Source organism: Dermochelys coriacea, chromosome 2 (genome assembly GCF_009764565.3).
Source record: "Dermochelys coriacea isolate rDerCor1 chromosome 2, rDerCor1.pri.v4, whole genome shotgun sequence".
NCBI classification, from domain to species: domain Eukaryota; kingdom Metazoa; phylum Chordata; order Testudines; family Dermochelyidae; genus Dermochelys; species Dermochelys coriacea.
This window is the reverse complement of record NC_050069.1, coordinates 59628428-59646163: the sequence shown is the minus strand read 5'-3', so window position 1 is coordinate 59646163 and position 17736 is coordinate 59628428. Positions and strand designations below refer to the sequence as shown.

The 17736-nt window shown below is 37.7% G+C and overlaps 1 protein-coding gene across 6 annotated transcripts in view; it reads right to left on the bottom strand.

Moving 5' to 3' along the window:
• The window catches only part of EYA1 (EYA transcriptional coactivator and phosphatase 1), a 230450-nt gene that overhangs the window by 72705 nt on the left and 140009 nt on the right, over positions 1–17736 (bottom strand). For 3 of the 6 annotated variants that reach the window (XM_043507718.1, XM_038392868.2, XM_043507719.1), the window contains 5 exons: positions 14556–14625; positions 14109–14254; positions 9597–9734; positions 1003–1085; positions 391–577 (listed from right to left, as the gene is read on the bottom strand). In XM_043507718.1, coding sequence (XP_043363653.1) covers positions 391–577; positions 1003–1085; positions 9597–9734; positions 14109–14254; positions 14556–14625 — 624 coding nt within the window. The remainder of the gene's footprint in view (positions 1–390; positions 578–1002; positions 1086–9596; positions 9735–14108; positions 14255–14555; positions 14626–17736) is intronic. The other 3 variants (XM_043507720.1, XM_043507723.1, XM_043507722.1) reach the window with 3 other exon arrangements.

Genomic DNA, 17736 nt, shown 5'->3' with positions numbered 1-17736 from the left:
TTTGGTTTTACTCATTACTTATTTATTTATTCAGACAAAATTAATGGGATTTGCCTAAGTAAATACTGAGTATAAGGGATTCAGAACTTGGCCCAGTATAAAGGCTTTCCCATAACCCATAATTTAAAAAAAGTATTAGTAATATTGCAAATAATTAAAAATTACTGTGCATTTCTCTTGAAAACTTTATTTAAATATTCATCTTAAATTTTCTTAGCCGTTGCTCTATCAAAATATGTGCAAGAGTTACCATACATTAAAGATTTTGAAAAAAAAAACCCTAAAACAGCTCCCCCCAAACAAAAAAAAAAACAAAATCAAAACAAACCCCCCAAACCTTTCAACTAACAGAAATGTGACCCATAGGGATAATAAAATTCATGTAATTACCTGCTGCAGGATCTGTAACTGCTTGACTGGTGACGCCAGATGGTGGTTCTTGAAGCTGGTATGTTGCATTAGTGGAAGGTGGTGTTGGGCTGGTGTTGCTGCTTGTCATATAATGTGACGGGTAGGGTGAACTATTATAATACTGTGCATATTGACCCTGGCCAAAACTAGGATAAGATGGATATTCCTACCAGACAAAAAGCAACATCAGAGTTTTCTTTCAAGGATTTGCTACTTTTTAGTATACATTCAAAAATATAAGTAAAAACACATGTCTGAGTTCCACTGTCTTCACTGGACTGTACACAGTAGAGCTGACAAACATGAGATTGTAAAAGTAAACCTAAATTTCACATACTTTTAGTAAATTTTTTCACAAACAGAATATTATTAGATATATTATTGCAGTTATGTAAACAAATGTGAAAAATAACCATGCAGCGAGTTCTTTTATGAGATAAAAAGGAGGAAAATATTCCCTTGAAATAACAATATCTTTTTCTTAGAAAAATCTACCAAGCTCAATATTTTTGAAGGGGAAAGCATTGTGTGATTTGCTAGTTTGAAATACAGTTTTGTCAAACTTCCATTTAATTTTATTTAGAAATTTACCTGCTGTGAACTATTAAATCCAGTAGAGTTTGTGAGTGAATTATTTCCTGTATATATTCCTGATGATGTTGTAAAGCTGCTCCCTGAAATGAAATGAAATGAAATGAAAGATGATGTTAATTACTAAAACACTTTATCTGAAAATAACTCCACCACAGCAAACTTGTAATACTTCCCATATGTTGACCACTTTGATTGTCATCAATACTAAACATGCACAAACAGGTAAAGTGATAACTCATTATTTCTGACCCCTATATTTCATTATGTAGTTATTGTGTAAGAGGAAAAATGAGTTTGATGGAACACCTGTAATTCACAGAATGGAATTTAAAAATATCTTTGGTTTGGTTTCATATAATGCCCGTCAGACTTAATGTACTAAACACTGACAAGTGCAAAGTAATGCACATTGGAAAAAATAATCCCAACTACACACATACAATGACGAGTTTTAAATTATTTACTACCACTCAAGAAAGCGACCTTGGAATCACTGTGGATAGTTGTCTGAAAACTTCAGCACAATCCGCATCAGGAGTCAAAAAGGCTACCAGTATGTTAGGAACTATTAGGAAAGGGGTTAAACAATAAGACAGAAAATATCATAATGCCACTATATAAATCCATGATATGCTCACACCTTGATTACTGTGTCCAGTTCTTGTTGTCCCATCTCTAAAAAAGATATAATGGAACTGGAAAAAGTTCAGAGAAGAGCAACAAACATGATCAAGAATATGGAATGGATTCCACAGAAGGAGAGACTAAAAAGACTAGGGCTGTTCAGTTTAGAAAAGAGGCAATTAAGGGGAGATATGGTAGAGGTCATGGATACTGTGGAAAGAGTGAATATAGAAGGGTTATTTACCCTCTCCACAATACCAAAACCAGGTGGCACCTGACTAAATTAATAGGCAGATGGTTTCTAATACAGACAAGAGGAAATATTTTTTCACACAATGCACAATTAACCTATGGAATTCATTGCCATGGGATATTGTGATGGCCAAAAGTATAACTGGGTTAAAAAAGGAACTAGTTAAGTTCTTGGAGGATAGGTCCATGGATAACTAGTAGTCAAGATGGTCAGGGATGCTGCCTGGCATCACCCTCAACCTCTGACTTCCAAAAGCAGGGAGGGGGAAGACAGGGGTAGATCACTCCAATTGCCTTGTTCTGTACACTGCCCCTGAAGTTCTGGCATCGGTCACTGTGGGAGACAAAATACTGAGGTACATGGACAATTGATCCGATCCAGTTATGGTCTTACTTAAAGTAATGAGCTTTTAAAGTTCTTTTAAAAATAATATTGCAGTACCCATAAGCTTGATTCTGAAAGGTGCTGTGCATGTACAAATCCCAATGAGGTCCATAGGAGTTGTGGGTCCTTAGCACATCACAGAATCAGTCCAAACATTGTCACTGATTGAGAACTGACATTGTTCTCAATGCTTTACAAACGCAGAGGAAGACTCAGTCCCTGCTCTAAGCAGTTTACAAGCTTGTCCAGTTGAGAAAGTCATTATGGTTCACTAATTGATCATAGATAGCCTTGGGCAGTAAACTTTTTTTAAAAGAGGTTATTGGCCATAACACAAGGAAAAATAAATTCATGGACTATCAACATAGATGCCGAAGACTGAATGAACACAGAGACCGAACTACTCCCTCACCACTAGCCACCAAACATAGACAGATGTTGAATGTTTAATCTGAGGAGCCATGGCTCTAAAAGGTCAGCAACCCCATTCCAAATGGATTGTCTTTACTGATTATGCACCCAGCAGCAACACTGCTATGAGGTGAGACATATGGATACATAGGGAGAAATTATAGAGGCTGCAGAAAGCCTGCTATATGGCAGAACTGCTGAAGTTGTGCTGACAGGGAGTAAATGAGAATGCAGAAAAGCCTCACATTAATCTGCATTATTTGTTTATAGCCTCCCCTCCTTCAAATCAGTTTTGAAACACTATGTAAACAAAGATATTCTGCAATCTAGGGAGAAGAACCTAGGGCAAGCAAATAAGTGATAAGGAAATAAGTTGAAAAATGAAAACAGATAGAAAGTGAGGTGTATAAATTCACTGCTCCCTGGCACTGCAACACATTACATTATTGGCTGAAATGGGTCAAGATCATAGTAACCTCCAAATTGGTGAGACAGTTTGTGGAGCAATTGACTGAGACACTGACATAATCCTGTGATTTAACAACAGAGAAACCTAACAAGTTAGATGCCTCTGATGCTGTTGAAGGTTTGGGTTAAAAAGATAATGATGAGATAAAAAAATAAAAACATACTCTGAACTAATTCCAGGCTTCGCATCTAAATGAACATTAACAGCAAGGAGTGCAGGTCTGGGTGCTTGCTCTTCCTTTTTTTTTTTTTTTTTTTTTTTAAATAAGCCATGTCAGGAACAATGTACGTCCTAAAAGTCATGGGGCAAAAATATTAAAACAATTCAATTGTGAAAGTTAATAAAAACGTGCACACTCCATGGCCACCGAAGATCTTGTACGCGGTGGGTGTGGGGGATGTCCAACAGCGTTCTGAGTAAAAATACAATCTGAATGTAATGCAAGAGACACTAACCATAAGAAACATTTAGATTTTTTCCTATAAATCTTTATTACTTTCCACTATTACTGGTGGGGCTGCACAGTGGTTGATTGATGCTCATAAACCTGTGAGCTAAATCAGAGTGCTTCAGCAGAGGAGTTTGCATCCTCAGAGAAATACTACTCATGAAAAAATACAGGAATTTAAATTTAATTTAAAGTTGAGGATCAACACTATTTTTTTTACGTTTTCATAAGCCAGAATGAAGATGCAAAATCTTTTAAAATGCAAAAGTCTTCAAGCTTTTTTTTACTTCCATGAATGTCATGGTTAGGGGAAATAAGTTTTTTTTTTAATTCACTGATGCAGAAACACATGTACAAGCATTATAGGTTTGTCATTTGAATTATTCTAAAAAAGAAGTACAAGGCCTCTCAGATTTTAAAAGTTCTTCTTTAGTTACTGCATTATCTTTTCACAATGTGTGTTGGCAGATAATTTACATGAGCAAAAGAAAAAAGTAATTGCACCCTGGTCAACATATCACCAAAAAAAAAAATCTCTTTCATCTTATGGTCAGCATTGGCTCCTATGGAAGGGGGGGGGGGGGCCTCACAGACCGTAACAAACATGAAACAGGTTTCTCAGAAAACTGCTGTGTGGGCCACCCAGGGTCACTGGCCTAAAGTTGTTTTTAAAATACTTCAATTTTTGCCACATTTTTTAATCAGCTGTGTGTCATGGCACAGAGCATACTGTTCCTGTATTAGATGAACAAAGAACTGTGAATATTTATGAAATATATAGGCTTACTGAAACAAACTGGCCAACTACAGGATTTCTAATGTGATAAAAGCTGTAAATTGCAGGTCAAAGGTCTAGTTTGCAAAGAACAAGGACCCACATTAAAGTGAGGAATCTCAGTCAGCATATGAAGAATGCTGGAACCTGCTGGGACTAGTATGCAGCTCCTATGTGTAGAACTTTTCTCCAGTACTTCTACAAGAGGCAGGATGCTGTCCTCCCCTGTGTATTTTCTACAGAAGTCCATTTGCTTTCCTTGATCAGCTTCCTTGCCATGGGCTATGTCTATCATCAGGGCACAATATATGTGGCAGAAGTTGGGCTTTTCCCTGGAGGGCTGCACTATGAAGGCCAGATGGGCTATTTAGACCCAAGGTTTCTTTCTCTTCCTTATGCTGTTTAAAAATCCTTGGCAAACTCTCCCTATTTTTCCTAGTAACTGCTTGGCCATCCAACACAATATTTTTAAACTCCATAATAATAACTAAATACCTTAACATTTACTTTTTTATGGATGAATTCCCAAACCCACTGGTTAGTATAGTCTGAATCATAACAACCTGTGTAACTAAAAGCATAGCAGCACTCATAAATTTAACGCCACTACAGCTGAATGATACACTGATACAAAGTAATATACACAATTAAATATAGACAAGGGCTTAAATTTCTTTGATTTTTAAACAGAACTGCACAGCTGCAAGTGTGGTCTTTCTCTCTGCTTTTGATTCCATTACACTTTTCTAACCCCACCACCCCCAGCCTTCTCCCTACTCCATTTAATCTGACTGAGCATTCCCCACATGTACCATCAATTCAGAAACTATGGGCTCAGGGCTACAGCCTTTAGCTAAGTGGTCCTTTAGTCAAGAACTCAAGCAAGGGTCATACTTCAGAACACTTACCAAAAGGGGAGTGAGAAGCATAGTAGTTAGGAAGAAATAATCCCCCCTCCCCCGAATGTAAAGATGAAAAATTCAAAACAAACAGAAGCCCAAGTGCCAAGATAATGTCTGTGTGGATATGCCTCATGATTTTCAAAGTTGGCAGCTTTTCCTTTAGCTATTGTTCAGCTAATCACCATGCCAGAATTTTAGTATGGACAGGCAAGGCATTGTGTAATTGCCTGCACATGCATTACAGCAGATCTACATTTCAGGTGATATTTGCTCCTAATGGGAAGGGCTAGCATAGTGGCCTCCACACAATTTATGTGCTGCAGGTGCGGGTGGCAATCCAGATACAAAGAGGGAGAGGAGGTTTGGTGGCAGTGCAGGCACACCAGAGGTTCAGGGTTATCTTGCAGCCCTCCCTGCAACAGATAGAGATGCCACCAGAGGCACCAGCCTGGTGGGTTGTTAATGGAGCAGACCAAGGGTCTATAGTTTTGATCCAGTGGTTCAGAAACCACACTAAAGAGATGAGGAGCAATAGCAACTGCTATTTCAGCCTCCATGAAAAGGCTGCATTGAGAACCTGCAGCCTGCCCATGCATTCATACAGGGGGAAGGGGAACAAATCCATTCCCTCTCTGGAGGTCTCTGAACAAATAACAATGACTCGTGGTTTTGTGTGGGGAAGCTTAATTCCAACCTTGAAGAATAATTTAAACCTTGAAGCTGTTGAATTGCCAGAACTAAAATTGTGAAGGGGAAATAAACATTCCTGTTTATTCCTAGCACCTATCAAGTCTGAATGAAAAATTCATAGATTCAGAGACTCTAAGACCAGAATGGATCGTGATCATCTAGTCTGGCCTCCTGTGTAGCACAGGCCATCGAACTTCCCAAAAATAATTCCTATGGGAAATTTTTTTTTAAAAAACCGTCCAATCTTGATTTTAAAATTGCCAGTGATGGTGAATTCACCATGATCCTTTGTAAATTGTTCCAGTGGTTAATTATCCTCACTGTTAAAAATGTACACCTTTTTCCCCAGTCTGAGTTTGTCTAGCTTCAACTTCCAGCCATAGGATCCTGTTATACCTTTGCCTGCTTGACTCAAACCCATTATGAAATATCTGTTCCCTGTCTAGTACTTGGAGATTGTAATCAAGTCACTCCTTAACCTTCTCTTTGCTAAGATACATAGATTGAGCTCTTTGAGTTTATTACTATAAGGCATCTTTTCTAATCTTTTAATCATTCTTATTGGTTCTTCTCTGAACCCTCCAATCTATCAATATCCTTCTTGAATTGTGGATACCAGAACAGGATACACTATTCCAGCAGCAGTCAAGTCAGAATACAGAAGCAAATACACGTCAAATACAGAAGTAAAATAGCCTCTCTGCTCCTGCATATCTACACCCCCCACCCCACCAATGCAGTTATATCCCCAAAATTAAGCTAGTACCAAGTTTTTAAAAATATAGAATTAACCCAATTAAAAGACACACTAAAAAGATAATGGCAAGGAAAACATGGTGTAGAAAAATCCTGTAAAATATTATTCTTGTGACGGGTTTGTCCAGATGAACATTTAGTTTTCAACAAATTGGGATGTAACTCTATCCAACACAAGCCTGCTACACTAAGTGTCTGCATGGGTCCTGCTGACATGCACTAACAATTCCTAGTATACTTTTATCTACTCTGCTTTCAAAGTGGGGTAAACCAAAGCATATTAAGGAACCATTAATGCATGGTAGCAAGGTCCATACAAACGCTTTGTGCACGCCAGGCTAGTAAGGTAGGTTTACACCCCAGCCTATCATGAACTAAGGGTTCATTTAGACATGTCCTAACTGTAAGAACAAAAAGACTAGAAAGGTTGTGGTTTTCCTCTACCTCCCTAAAAACTACTCCAGCATTTCATTTGGATGATGACCATCATCTCCACCCCAACTTTCTGTAGGTATCCCACAGGGTTCCAATGTTGGCATCCTCTTCTCCCTCTCTACCTGGTTTCTGGGTCATTTCATTCAAACATGATTTAACTGATGACTTATAGTTCGCTCTCTGCACTCTTACTTTTCTCCTTTTGGTCAAAATAAAATTATGGCCTATCTCTCTGACATCTCTTTGTGGATGTCTAGCCATCATCTTAAGTTTAACCATGCCAAAACAGAACTTTTAATCTTTTCCTTCAAACCCTCTCTTCTCTGAGTCACACTGGACACTACCATGATCCTTCCTGTCACTCACCCTCATAATCTGGGCCTGGTCTTTGATCCAGCTTTCTAGATCTTTACATCTAGGCAGTTTTTAAATCTTGCTGCTGTTTCTTAGATAATTTCTTCAGGATCTGGCCTTTCTTCTTTATCCATATAGATCACTTCAAACATGTCATCACTTTCTTTTCATTCTTCCACTGGCTCCCTATTCACTGCATGACTTTCAAGGTCTTTCAGAGCCTATGCCCACTCTAGCTATCATCTCCCATACACTACTGCAATGTTGACTCCTGCCTGCGCTTTGCCAATGATGCCAGTTTCCATCACCCATTTGTAAATTTTCCAACAAGTACCTTCTCACTTTAGAAGAAGCTTCCCATAAACAACTGCAAAACCACCCTTATTGCCCGCCCTCAAATCCCTCCTTAAAGTTTTCCTCTGCCATGATGCCTACAAAAACTCAGTGATGGTTAGGTAGCTGGTGTGCTGCACCCACTGTTTATCATGCTAACTAGCATCATCTTATTGTTTCCCCCCAGCCTGTTTCATCTCATCTTAAATTATAAACACCTAATTTTTAAATGTATCTATATGTCTAGCTTCTATGGGTGTTAGATGCCTAAATACCTATAAAAATCTGGCCCTAAGCTTGTCTTTTTGTTAGGTATTGATACACTGCCTAGCACAAAAAGGTCCTGATGCATGACTGTGGCACCAAGGCACTACTGAAATACAAATTGTTAACAATAACAACATGCTCTTCAGCACAAGTATTTCCTAGTGAGAATAGATTATAAGATTTCTTGATAGAATCTGCCTTCTGGGAGTTGCTTGTATAATCACTGATAAGTATTTTGAACTCTTACTCCAGCAGGCTAGTTTCCTTCAATTCTGATGATGTGACTATCAGCAGACAGTGAAACGAATGACCTGGTTATGATTATTCCCGTTCAGAACAGAAAACTTTTAATTACCAAATAGATAAAAGTAAACATACTTATTTGGTACTGTCTTGTCTCCTGCCTGCTGGGATGCAGCGTACCTAGATCTATATTTAAGAAGCTACATGTCAAATGATTACCTTTTCAATACTGCAGTTGCTCTGCTGTATCTGAACTAACGGTTGGATCAGTACTTCCTAAAAGCCATCAAACATAAGTGAAGCCTTGTCTAGTTAATCCAGTAATGCATGTCTGCTTCAGAACATCTGATAGAGAGTTAATTACATCTAGAAACTGTAACAGGTATCATAAAAACTGGTGCCAACATTTTCAGAAACGATCTTCAATTTTGGGTGTCTGAGACACCCTGCCCCTTCTTTTCAGAGATGCTTATCCCCAACAACTCCCACTAACTGCAACTAGAGAAGCGTGTACTCTGCATCTCTGAAAATCAGGTCAAAGATGTCCCAAGTTGGGCACCCCAAAAGGAGAGGCCACTTATCAAACAGAGGCCTAGATGGATGGTCAGATTCCAGAACTAGTCACACCCAGTTAGTGAACAAGAGAGGTAGGAATATGCATGCTACATTTATAACACAGAAAAAAAATATTTTAATGTCATATTTAAAAGAAACAAATAAGTGCATCTAGAAAAAAATGTAATTGACAATATTAGCTAGCACTTATAAAACTCTACACCTTCAAAATACTATAAAAATGTTAATTAACTCTGACAAAGGCTCTGAAAGGGACCAAAAATATTTACCTGTTTTAAAGATAGAGAAAACAGTCTCAGGTGTTAAATTAAATCTGGTCACTTCCTATATTCATAATTATGCCAATTTTTTCCAGTACTATGCTCTGAAGCACATTAGTTCACTATTTATGAAGACAAAATTATTTGTTGGAATAATAGAATAGAATATTTACATTAAAATGCTAGTTTAATCATTAAAGGTGGAATTTTCAAAAGCACCGAGGGTTAGCCTAACTCTACTCCTATTATAGTTAGTGGGACTTTTATCACTGACAGCAATGAGAACGGAGTTAGGCCAATGCTGAACACTTTTGAAAATCCTACCCTAAATTGATATTTGTTTTATTCTAAATGGAAAAATGAATAGAGCAATGAAATATACTATAAATGACAATACATATGTATACAGACCTTGCATTTGGTAGCTATATGGTGCCTGTCCTGGCTGAGGCGTGCTAAAGCTTGTCCCATAGCTTAGAAATCCTGTCTGTCCAGGTGACTGTGATTGTGATAATCCACCTTCTGTCTTGATGCCTGCCCACAATGCACCTAAATCAGTTAGTGATAGCAAATCTATTTGTTCATATTCAAACACCGACAGACAATAAAATCACATAACTAGCAGTACTTTAAACATACACCTAGTTAGTAATCACTGCATGCATTTTTGTAATGATGCTAGTGGTATGTGCAGTAGAGGTAAGGGAGAGGCTGAATGTAAATGTAAGTTCACCAGGGACAGTTTCAGCTCAAAACTGTGTTTTTTAAAAATCAAGAGTTGCAAGAGAAATGAATATATGGCAAGTTGCCCTTTCCAGAAAGTTGCATAATTTTTTACTCATTTCCTGCCAACTCAGTCAGAAGCTAACATTTCCATAAGTTCATGAATTTCATAGATGGCAGAATACCAATTTCATATAGTTTCAATGAAGTGTAACATAACCCACTCTTTTTCATAACGTAACAATTGAGATTTGCATTGTGCAATATTTATGGATAAAGGATCAACAATCCTACATTTATCTTACAGAGCTCCAAAGAGGCTTTTACAGTATTATAAAAAGAAAATCCTCTTTAAAAAGTGATTAAATTAGGCCCATTAGCACATAATATGCCTTTTCAAAAATGGTATGTATTGTAAAACATATACTATTTTTAACCAATGACCAAGATAGACATACAGGATGCTAAATATGACTTAGAGAGGAGCTCTCAAACAGGGAGGATACAGCAAAGCTAATCTGCACTAATGACAAGGAAATCCATTAAAAATTATGCTCTAACAAAACTCAACCTGATCCAATGCCTACTGAAATAGAAAGGCTCGCACTGACTTCAATGGGCTTTGGATCAAGACCTAAATGAATAAACAATAAATATCAGGAACAGACATCACAACAAGTACATTATATGGACACTGGAGTTTAATTTTAGCTATTAGTGATATTTCATAATGCATATTTTACAAAAATAATAGTCTTAGCAATATAGTAGTAATATGAGTAATGTAAGACTAGTCTCAGATCTTATTGCAGCAGTCTGTTGATTACCTCTATACTCAGAGGTCACTATTATTTGGGGTGAATCATAAAGTGTGGATGAGTAGTAGTGTTTTGTAAATGACAAACTATAAATCCATTTACCTTTTGGTTCAAGTCTTAAAAACTCAAGTCCTATGATGTATGAAGGAGGGAGGTGCAAAAAGTCATTACACTTGTATAATATGCAGTTACATGCCCCAAACAGTCCAATATGCATGACTGCATATTTCTCATGTGCTCCTGAGATACCCATTTTGAAATTATGGCCCTTCACTTTTTTCTAATTCCTTCTGCATAACTGCCAAAGTAAGTTATGTTTAAATAAGGGTTGGTTCCCCTTGCTGTTCCCTTTCCGCTTATATTTCACCCTGCAATTAAATCATAAATGATGAATCTGATATATGGGCTCACTGTGAAACTTCAACTTTATAGTGTTGGTATCAATAATTCCTAGGAACGTTATCCTCATCTTTCATAATTCGAAAGACCCTTGAAATGCTCATGTGAATTTTTTTTAAATTAGTTTAAACTGAGATCAAGTTAAGAAATTTTAGCCCCTGCTTCAACTCCCAGCCTTTGAGTGTGTGTGCAGAGAGTATTTCTCCTAGTTCGTGCCTCCTTCCAACATGAGGCAAACAAGGGACGTAGCGGGTAGGAAGTGGGAGGTGGATGCCAACTGGAAGATAATGTGCCACTGACAGCTTCCAGTTCTGGCCCTTCTGCAAATTTCTAAGAAGCAGGCGGAGGATCTTTTCACCTCCTGACACCCCACAACTCCTTGTCTGCTTTCCTCCAGTGGCTTCACTTACCAGCTCTTCATGCTCCTTTACCCTCTCCTTTTCTCTTCACTAGTCCAGGCATGCAAAGAGAGGTAAGGGGAGAGAGCACGAAAGTACTATCAGGATCCAGGGGGAGAAGAAGCTGGTAAATGAAGCCTTTACAATATGCCACTAAGAAAACACACAGGCAGACAGCAGTGGAGTGCCTCAGGAAATGAATAGCTATACTTCTCCAGCTTCCTCAGTAGCTTTGCAGATGTACCAGAGCCAGCAGCTCCCTAGGAGCTACTTGTCAGTGGTATTTCCTTCCACCCCACTTCCTGCTTCCATGAGTTCAGCATGGTGGAGATGTAGGAGGTGAGAAATAGAGACTGGGCCTCTTCCTGGCAGATACTTAAGTACTGCTCTAAGTGGTGCTCCCTATGCCTTCAGAGCAGCACCTTCCCAATCAAGGAAGCTGAGAAAGGGCTGGGATTTTAATTTTCAACCTCAATTTAAAGTGACATAAAAATTAATAAATCTCAACTAGATTTTAGAGAACATGGTCTTTCAAATTTTGAAAAGTGCATTTTCAGTAAGTCCATGCCAAGTCTACATTATAAACTTACATAAATACATCGCTCAGGGGTGTGAAAAATCCCCAAGGGCTTCTCCCATCAACATAGTTACCAACTCTCATGGAGGTGATTAACTAAGCCAATGGGAGATGCTCTCCTGTCAGCACAGTAGCATTTCACATAGTGCTGCTACACTGTTGCAGAGTTTTAAGTGTAGACCGGCCAGACTTAAAAAAGAGAGAGAGAGACCTAAAAAGCAAATTTTCTCCTTTCAGATGAGCAGGACATATCCTAACGCTGCTATTTTGCTCATTCCACAAGTGTTGGAACCCGTAGGCATGGAAAGAGAGAAAGACCAAGTACATGACGCAGAAAATGGGATTCACTGCAGACCTGGGAGGAGAATTTTGACTCTAACATGGTGCCCACCTGCACAAAGCAAGCAGGATGAACAGTCCCATTGACTTCAGTCTGACTGCTCACATGAGCACAGACTGCACGACTGGGGCCTAAAGATGTACTTAAATATATCTGTACACAAGGAAATACTCTTATGTCAACTCCCACAGTACGATTGCTTTTTAATGCTACTGTTAAACAATAAGATACATAGCTAAAAGATACATAGCTTGGCTGAGCCCTGAGGTGGACATGTGGGAAAACAAAAAATGCAACAAGACATATCACTTAGCCAGTTTTTCAGTTGTAAAAAGGAGTTCTGTAATGCAAAATGTGCAAGACGAAACTGACCAAAGTCCTCAGCACAGTGGATGGATGGGGCAGGGGGAGAAAAAAAAGCAAGAGACTAGATAAGCATGGTTTCAGAGTAGCAGCCGCGTTAGTCTGTATTCGCAAAAAGAAAAGAAGTACTTGTGGCACCTTAGAGACTAACAAATTTATTTGAGCATAAGCTTTCGTGAGCTACAGCTCACTTCATCAGATGCATTTAGATAAGCATGCTAGGCAAATCAGCAAGCAGAGTCCAAATAGAGCAACTAGAGCATTGGTGACAGGGAGGCAGCTAAACTGAGAGGGTGAAATCCAGGCCCCACTGAAGTCAATGGAAGTTTTACCACGGACTTTAATGGGTCTAGGATTTCACACAGAAAGATGAAGGAAACAAGATAAGCCACCGTCTGGGCTGCCCAACCCACCACAGATAGCCAAGGACCAATAGATGTCTCAAACAAGAAAAACATACATTTACGATATATGTAAGAAAAATACAGTATCATCACTGAAAATATATTTTAAATATTCAAATAAAATGTTTTAGATGTTTAAAATATGCAGAAAAGAGTTGAAATATATGAACTGTGTTTATAGCTATTTATTTTATAATATAGATCAATATACAAAATACATATAGGGATAATGTGAAAAATGTAATTGGATTATATATCATCATATTGTCAGCATTTTAGAGCCTTAATGGCATTTACTTCAATTTCCACCACAGCAGATTTCCAAAACTACTTAAAATTAGACTTCTTGAGTCAGATCCTCAGCCTATATAAATCAGAAGAGCTTGATTGGTTTACACCAGTTGAGGATCGAGCCCTGTATTTATCAATTTACCCTTGTATGCACTTGGATTGCACAATTCTTACTGAAGTCAACAGGCATAAGAGAGAGCAGTACTAGCTCTTTAAATTTTACATTTCCCCTTTGTCCATTTCTAACAAAACATTTGATGAATGCATCTTTATAACCTATCTGTTTCCATGGTTTCTATTAAAGGTAGCATTAAAAAAACAGAAATAAAAGGTAAAAGCAACTATTCCACAGGAGGTTATGAGAGTTGTTATGGATTTGTATAAGCCACATTTGTCAGGTACATTCTTAATTAGACTCCAGTAAATACATACACTAAGCTTTCCCCATTTCACCGAAAGGGAACTGAATGTAGGTTTTTGACTACAAACATGCACATGAACAGTTGTCATATTAAACACAGAGAAAATATGTTTCTCTGGGTCATACAGCCTTTCTGGGTAAAAACGATTACCCCAGAATTAAATAACATTGATACTGACTCTTACTCACCATATGAAGGGATTCCATAGGGCTGGCCTGGCTGTGGGTATGTGGCATAAGCTGTAGCTTGCTGCATTCCTGTTGTAAACTGCGTCTGCCCATATGCAGCCATAGTTTGTGAGGAAGGGGTAGGAAGAATATGTGGGTATGGTCTGCTATTGATCATAAATGACAGAAAATAGAATTTGTATTAGACAGAGATATACGAGTACTTGTGGTAACTGACAGCCTTATTATATTAGCTTGATTAGCACATGGTCATAGACTGCATGAGAGAACAGAAGTTCTTAAAAAATCTTTAAAATAAAAACAGATAAAATAAAATCAAATCACATTCTTTCTCAAGAACAAGCTTTGGGTTAAACTTTGATAACAGAAGAACCCAATGATGATTCTAAATGAGGCTAAAACCTGCTTATTTATTTCAGTTATTATTATTTAGAGAAGATAACTTACTTGGAAGGATAAATCTGTGGTGGGGAGAACTGATGAGTTTGTCTTGGGCTGAAGCCACTGCTTCCAATTACTGCCCCAAGGAGAAAGGAAAGCACATCAAAATGTAAACACACACATCTGATCTAAGTATTACTTTTTGCTAACAGAATTTCAGAATTTTAACAAGGTTTTAAATAAGTCCAAATATCATTAATATTCTGACCTACAAAGTAATGTTTTAATACGGACAGGTGCCAGTATAGGAATGCTCAATATTAAAATTAAATGCTTCATTAAATTGCCCTTCTTTGTACAACTCCAGAGCAATAATTTATTTTTGCTTGCAGGCAGACAACATTTTCAAGGGAAACAAATTATTCTCAAATGATTGCACACTGGAAATCATTTCCTTCCATATTTTCAAAGGTTTACGATACTCCAGCACAATGCTTTATTAATGTTTAGAATATTAAATTCATAGAAATGTAGGGCTGGAAGGGATCTCAAGAGGTCATTTAGTCCAGTTCCCTGCACTGAGGCAGGATCAAGTATACCTAAATCAGTAATTCTCAACCAGGGGTACATGTACCCCTGGGAGTAAGCAGAGGTCTTTCAGGAGGTACATCAACTCATCTAGATACTTGCCTAGTTTCACAACAGGCTACATAAAAAGCATTAGTGAAATCAGTACAATCTAAATATTTTGCATACAGACAATAACTTGTTTATACTGCTCTATATACTATACACTGAACTGTAAGTACAATATTTACATTTCAATTTATTTATTTCATAATTATATGGTAAAAATGAGAATAAGCAATTTTTCAGTAATAGTGTGCTGTGACACTTCTGTATTTTTAGGTCTGATTTTGTAAGCAAGTAGTTTTTAAGTGAGGTGAACCTTGGGATACTGAGATTAACCAGATTCCTGAAAGGGATACAGCAGTCTGGAAAAGTTGAGAGCCACTGACCTAGACCATCCCTGACAGGTGTTTGCTTAATCTGTTCTTAAAATCCTCCAATGCTGGGGATTCCACAACCTTGAAAGCCCATTCCAGACCTTAACTACCATTATAGTAGAAAGTTCCTCCTAATATTCAATCTAAATTTTTCTTACTGTGGATTAAGCCCATTATTTCCCTCAGTCTATTTGTCTCAAGACTAAGTAAACCCAGTTTGTGTAACTCTTCCACATAGGTTTCAGAGTGGTAGCCGTGTTAGTCTGTATCAGCAAAAACAATGAGGAGTCCTTGTGGCACCTTGGAGACTAACAAATTTATTTGGGCATAAGCTTTCGTGGGCTAGAACCCACTTCATCAGATACATGGAGTCGAAACTACAGGAGCAGGTATAAATACATGAAAAGATGTGAGTTGCCTTACCAAGTGTGAGGTTAGTCTAACGAGACAATTCAACTGACAGCAGGATACCAAGGTAAGGATACTTGGTAAGGCATGATTTGTTCTTGACAAATACAGGTTAGCTATTATAACTTTATTATTCTCTAAATGCTTACAAATTGATTGTTTAATAATTTGTTTGAGTATCTTACCAAGTATCAAAGTTGGGCTGACTGGTCTATAATTCTTGTCCTCATTGTTCCCCTTTTTAAATATAGGTACGTTGTGTGCCCTTCTCCAGCCCTCTCAGACCTCGCATGTCCTCCAGGAGTTCTCAAAGATAATCACCAACACCTCTGAGAATTCTTTAGCTGATTCCTTATATACCCTAGAATGCATTTCATCAGGCCCTACTCACCTGAATATATCTAACTACTCTATAACCTGTTCTCTCCCTATTTTGGCTTTTGTTCCTCCCCCTTTGTTAATATTAATTGTGTCAAGTATGTAATCACAATTCACCTTTTAGTGAAGACCAAAGCAAACCAGGCATTAAACACCTAATCTTCTTGATGTCATCCATTATTAGCTCTGCTTCCCCACTAAGTAGAAGACCCACACTTTCTTTTGTCTTTTTCTTGTTCCTAATGTGTTTATATAACTTCTTCTTATTGCCTTTTACGTCCCTTGCTAGGTGTAACTCATTTTGTCCCTCCATACTTTTGGCTATTCTTTTGTACTCCATTTTAGCAATTTGTCCAAGTTTCTACTTTTTGTATTCAAAGATCTGTATATCGTAACAAAATTCTAAGTACGTTTCCTATTGAAAACATACAGGTAACTTCATAGCACGTATCTCTTTTTAAAATAATTCTGTAGTACAAAGGCTATACTACATCTTCCACTTTCAGCTTCTTTCCTTGCACTCTACTTATTTCTAATCCGTTTTCAGACTTTGATAACTTTCAGTATTTCATAAAGATGTCATAATGAAATAACATATTGTCTTAATGAAAAACTGTTAAGTGTGTAAGATCAAGAAATTAACCTAACAGGTGTTTTTTCTGAAGCTTCAGATTAAGAGCTCCAAGTAGCTATTTGTAACCCCAAAATCAATCCCTGTTAACACAGAAATTTAAAATTCATATAAGATCTTTAACTGAATTCTTTGTGACCTTTCAGGGCACTAAAGAGAAAGGAGGTCAGCTATGCATTGTATGCTGGGCCTTCTGCTCATCATTATAGTATAAAGTGAAAGACCATACACTTTGGGAGTATATTAGCTGATCACAGGATGACTATGAACTACAAATGTGATGTTGCCATGAAAAAGGCAAATGTGATCCTAAATGGCATCAGGCAAGGTATTTCTGTTAAAGGTAGGGACATATTAATGCCATTGTACAAGGCACTGGTAAGACTTGATCTGGAATACTGCATACAATATTCAAGAAAGGAATTCAAACTGAGACACGTGTAGAGAAGGGGTACTAGGATAATTAGGAGACTGGACAGCCTGTCTTACAAGAGGATACTAAAAGATCTTGGCTTGTTTAGTCTAGCAAAACGAATGCTGAGAGGAGATGTAATACATCAGAGAAATAAATATAAGGGAAGGAGAAGAGCTATCTAACTAAAAGACAAGGGTGGCTCAAGAACAAATGGGTATAAACTGGCTATGAGTAAACTTAGGCTGGAAATTAGAAGAAAGTTTCTAACCATCAGAAGAGTGAGGTTCTGGAATAGCCTCCCGATAGCAATAGAGAGGGCAAGCAATCTAACTAGCTTTAAAACGGGACTGGATAAATTTATGAATGGGATTATATGACAAATTATAAAGATAGCAGAGGACTGGACTC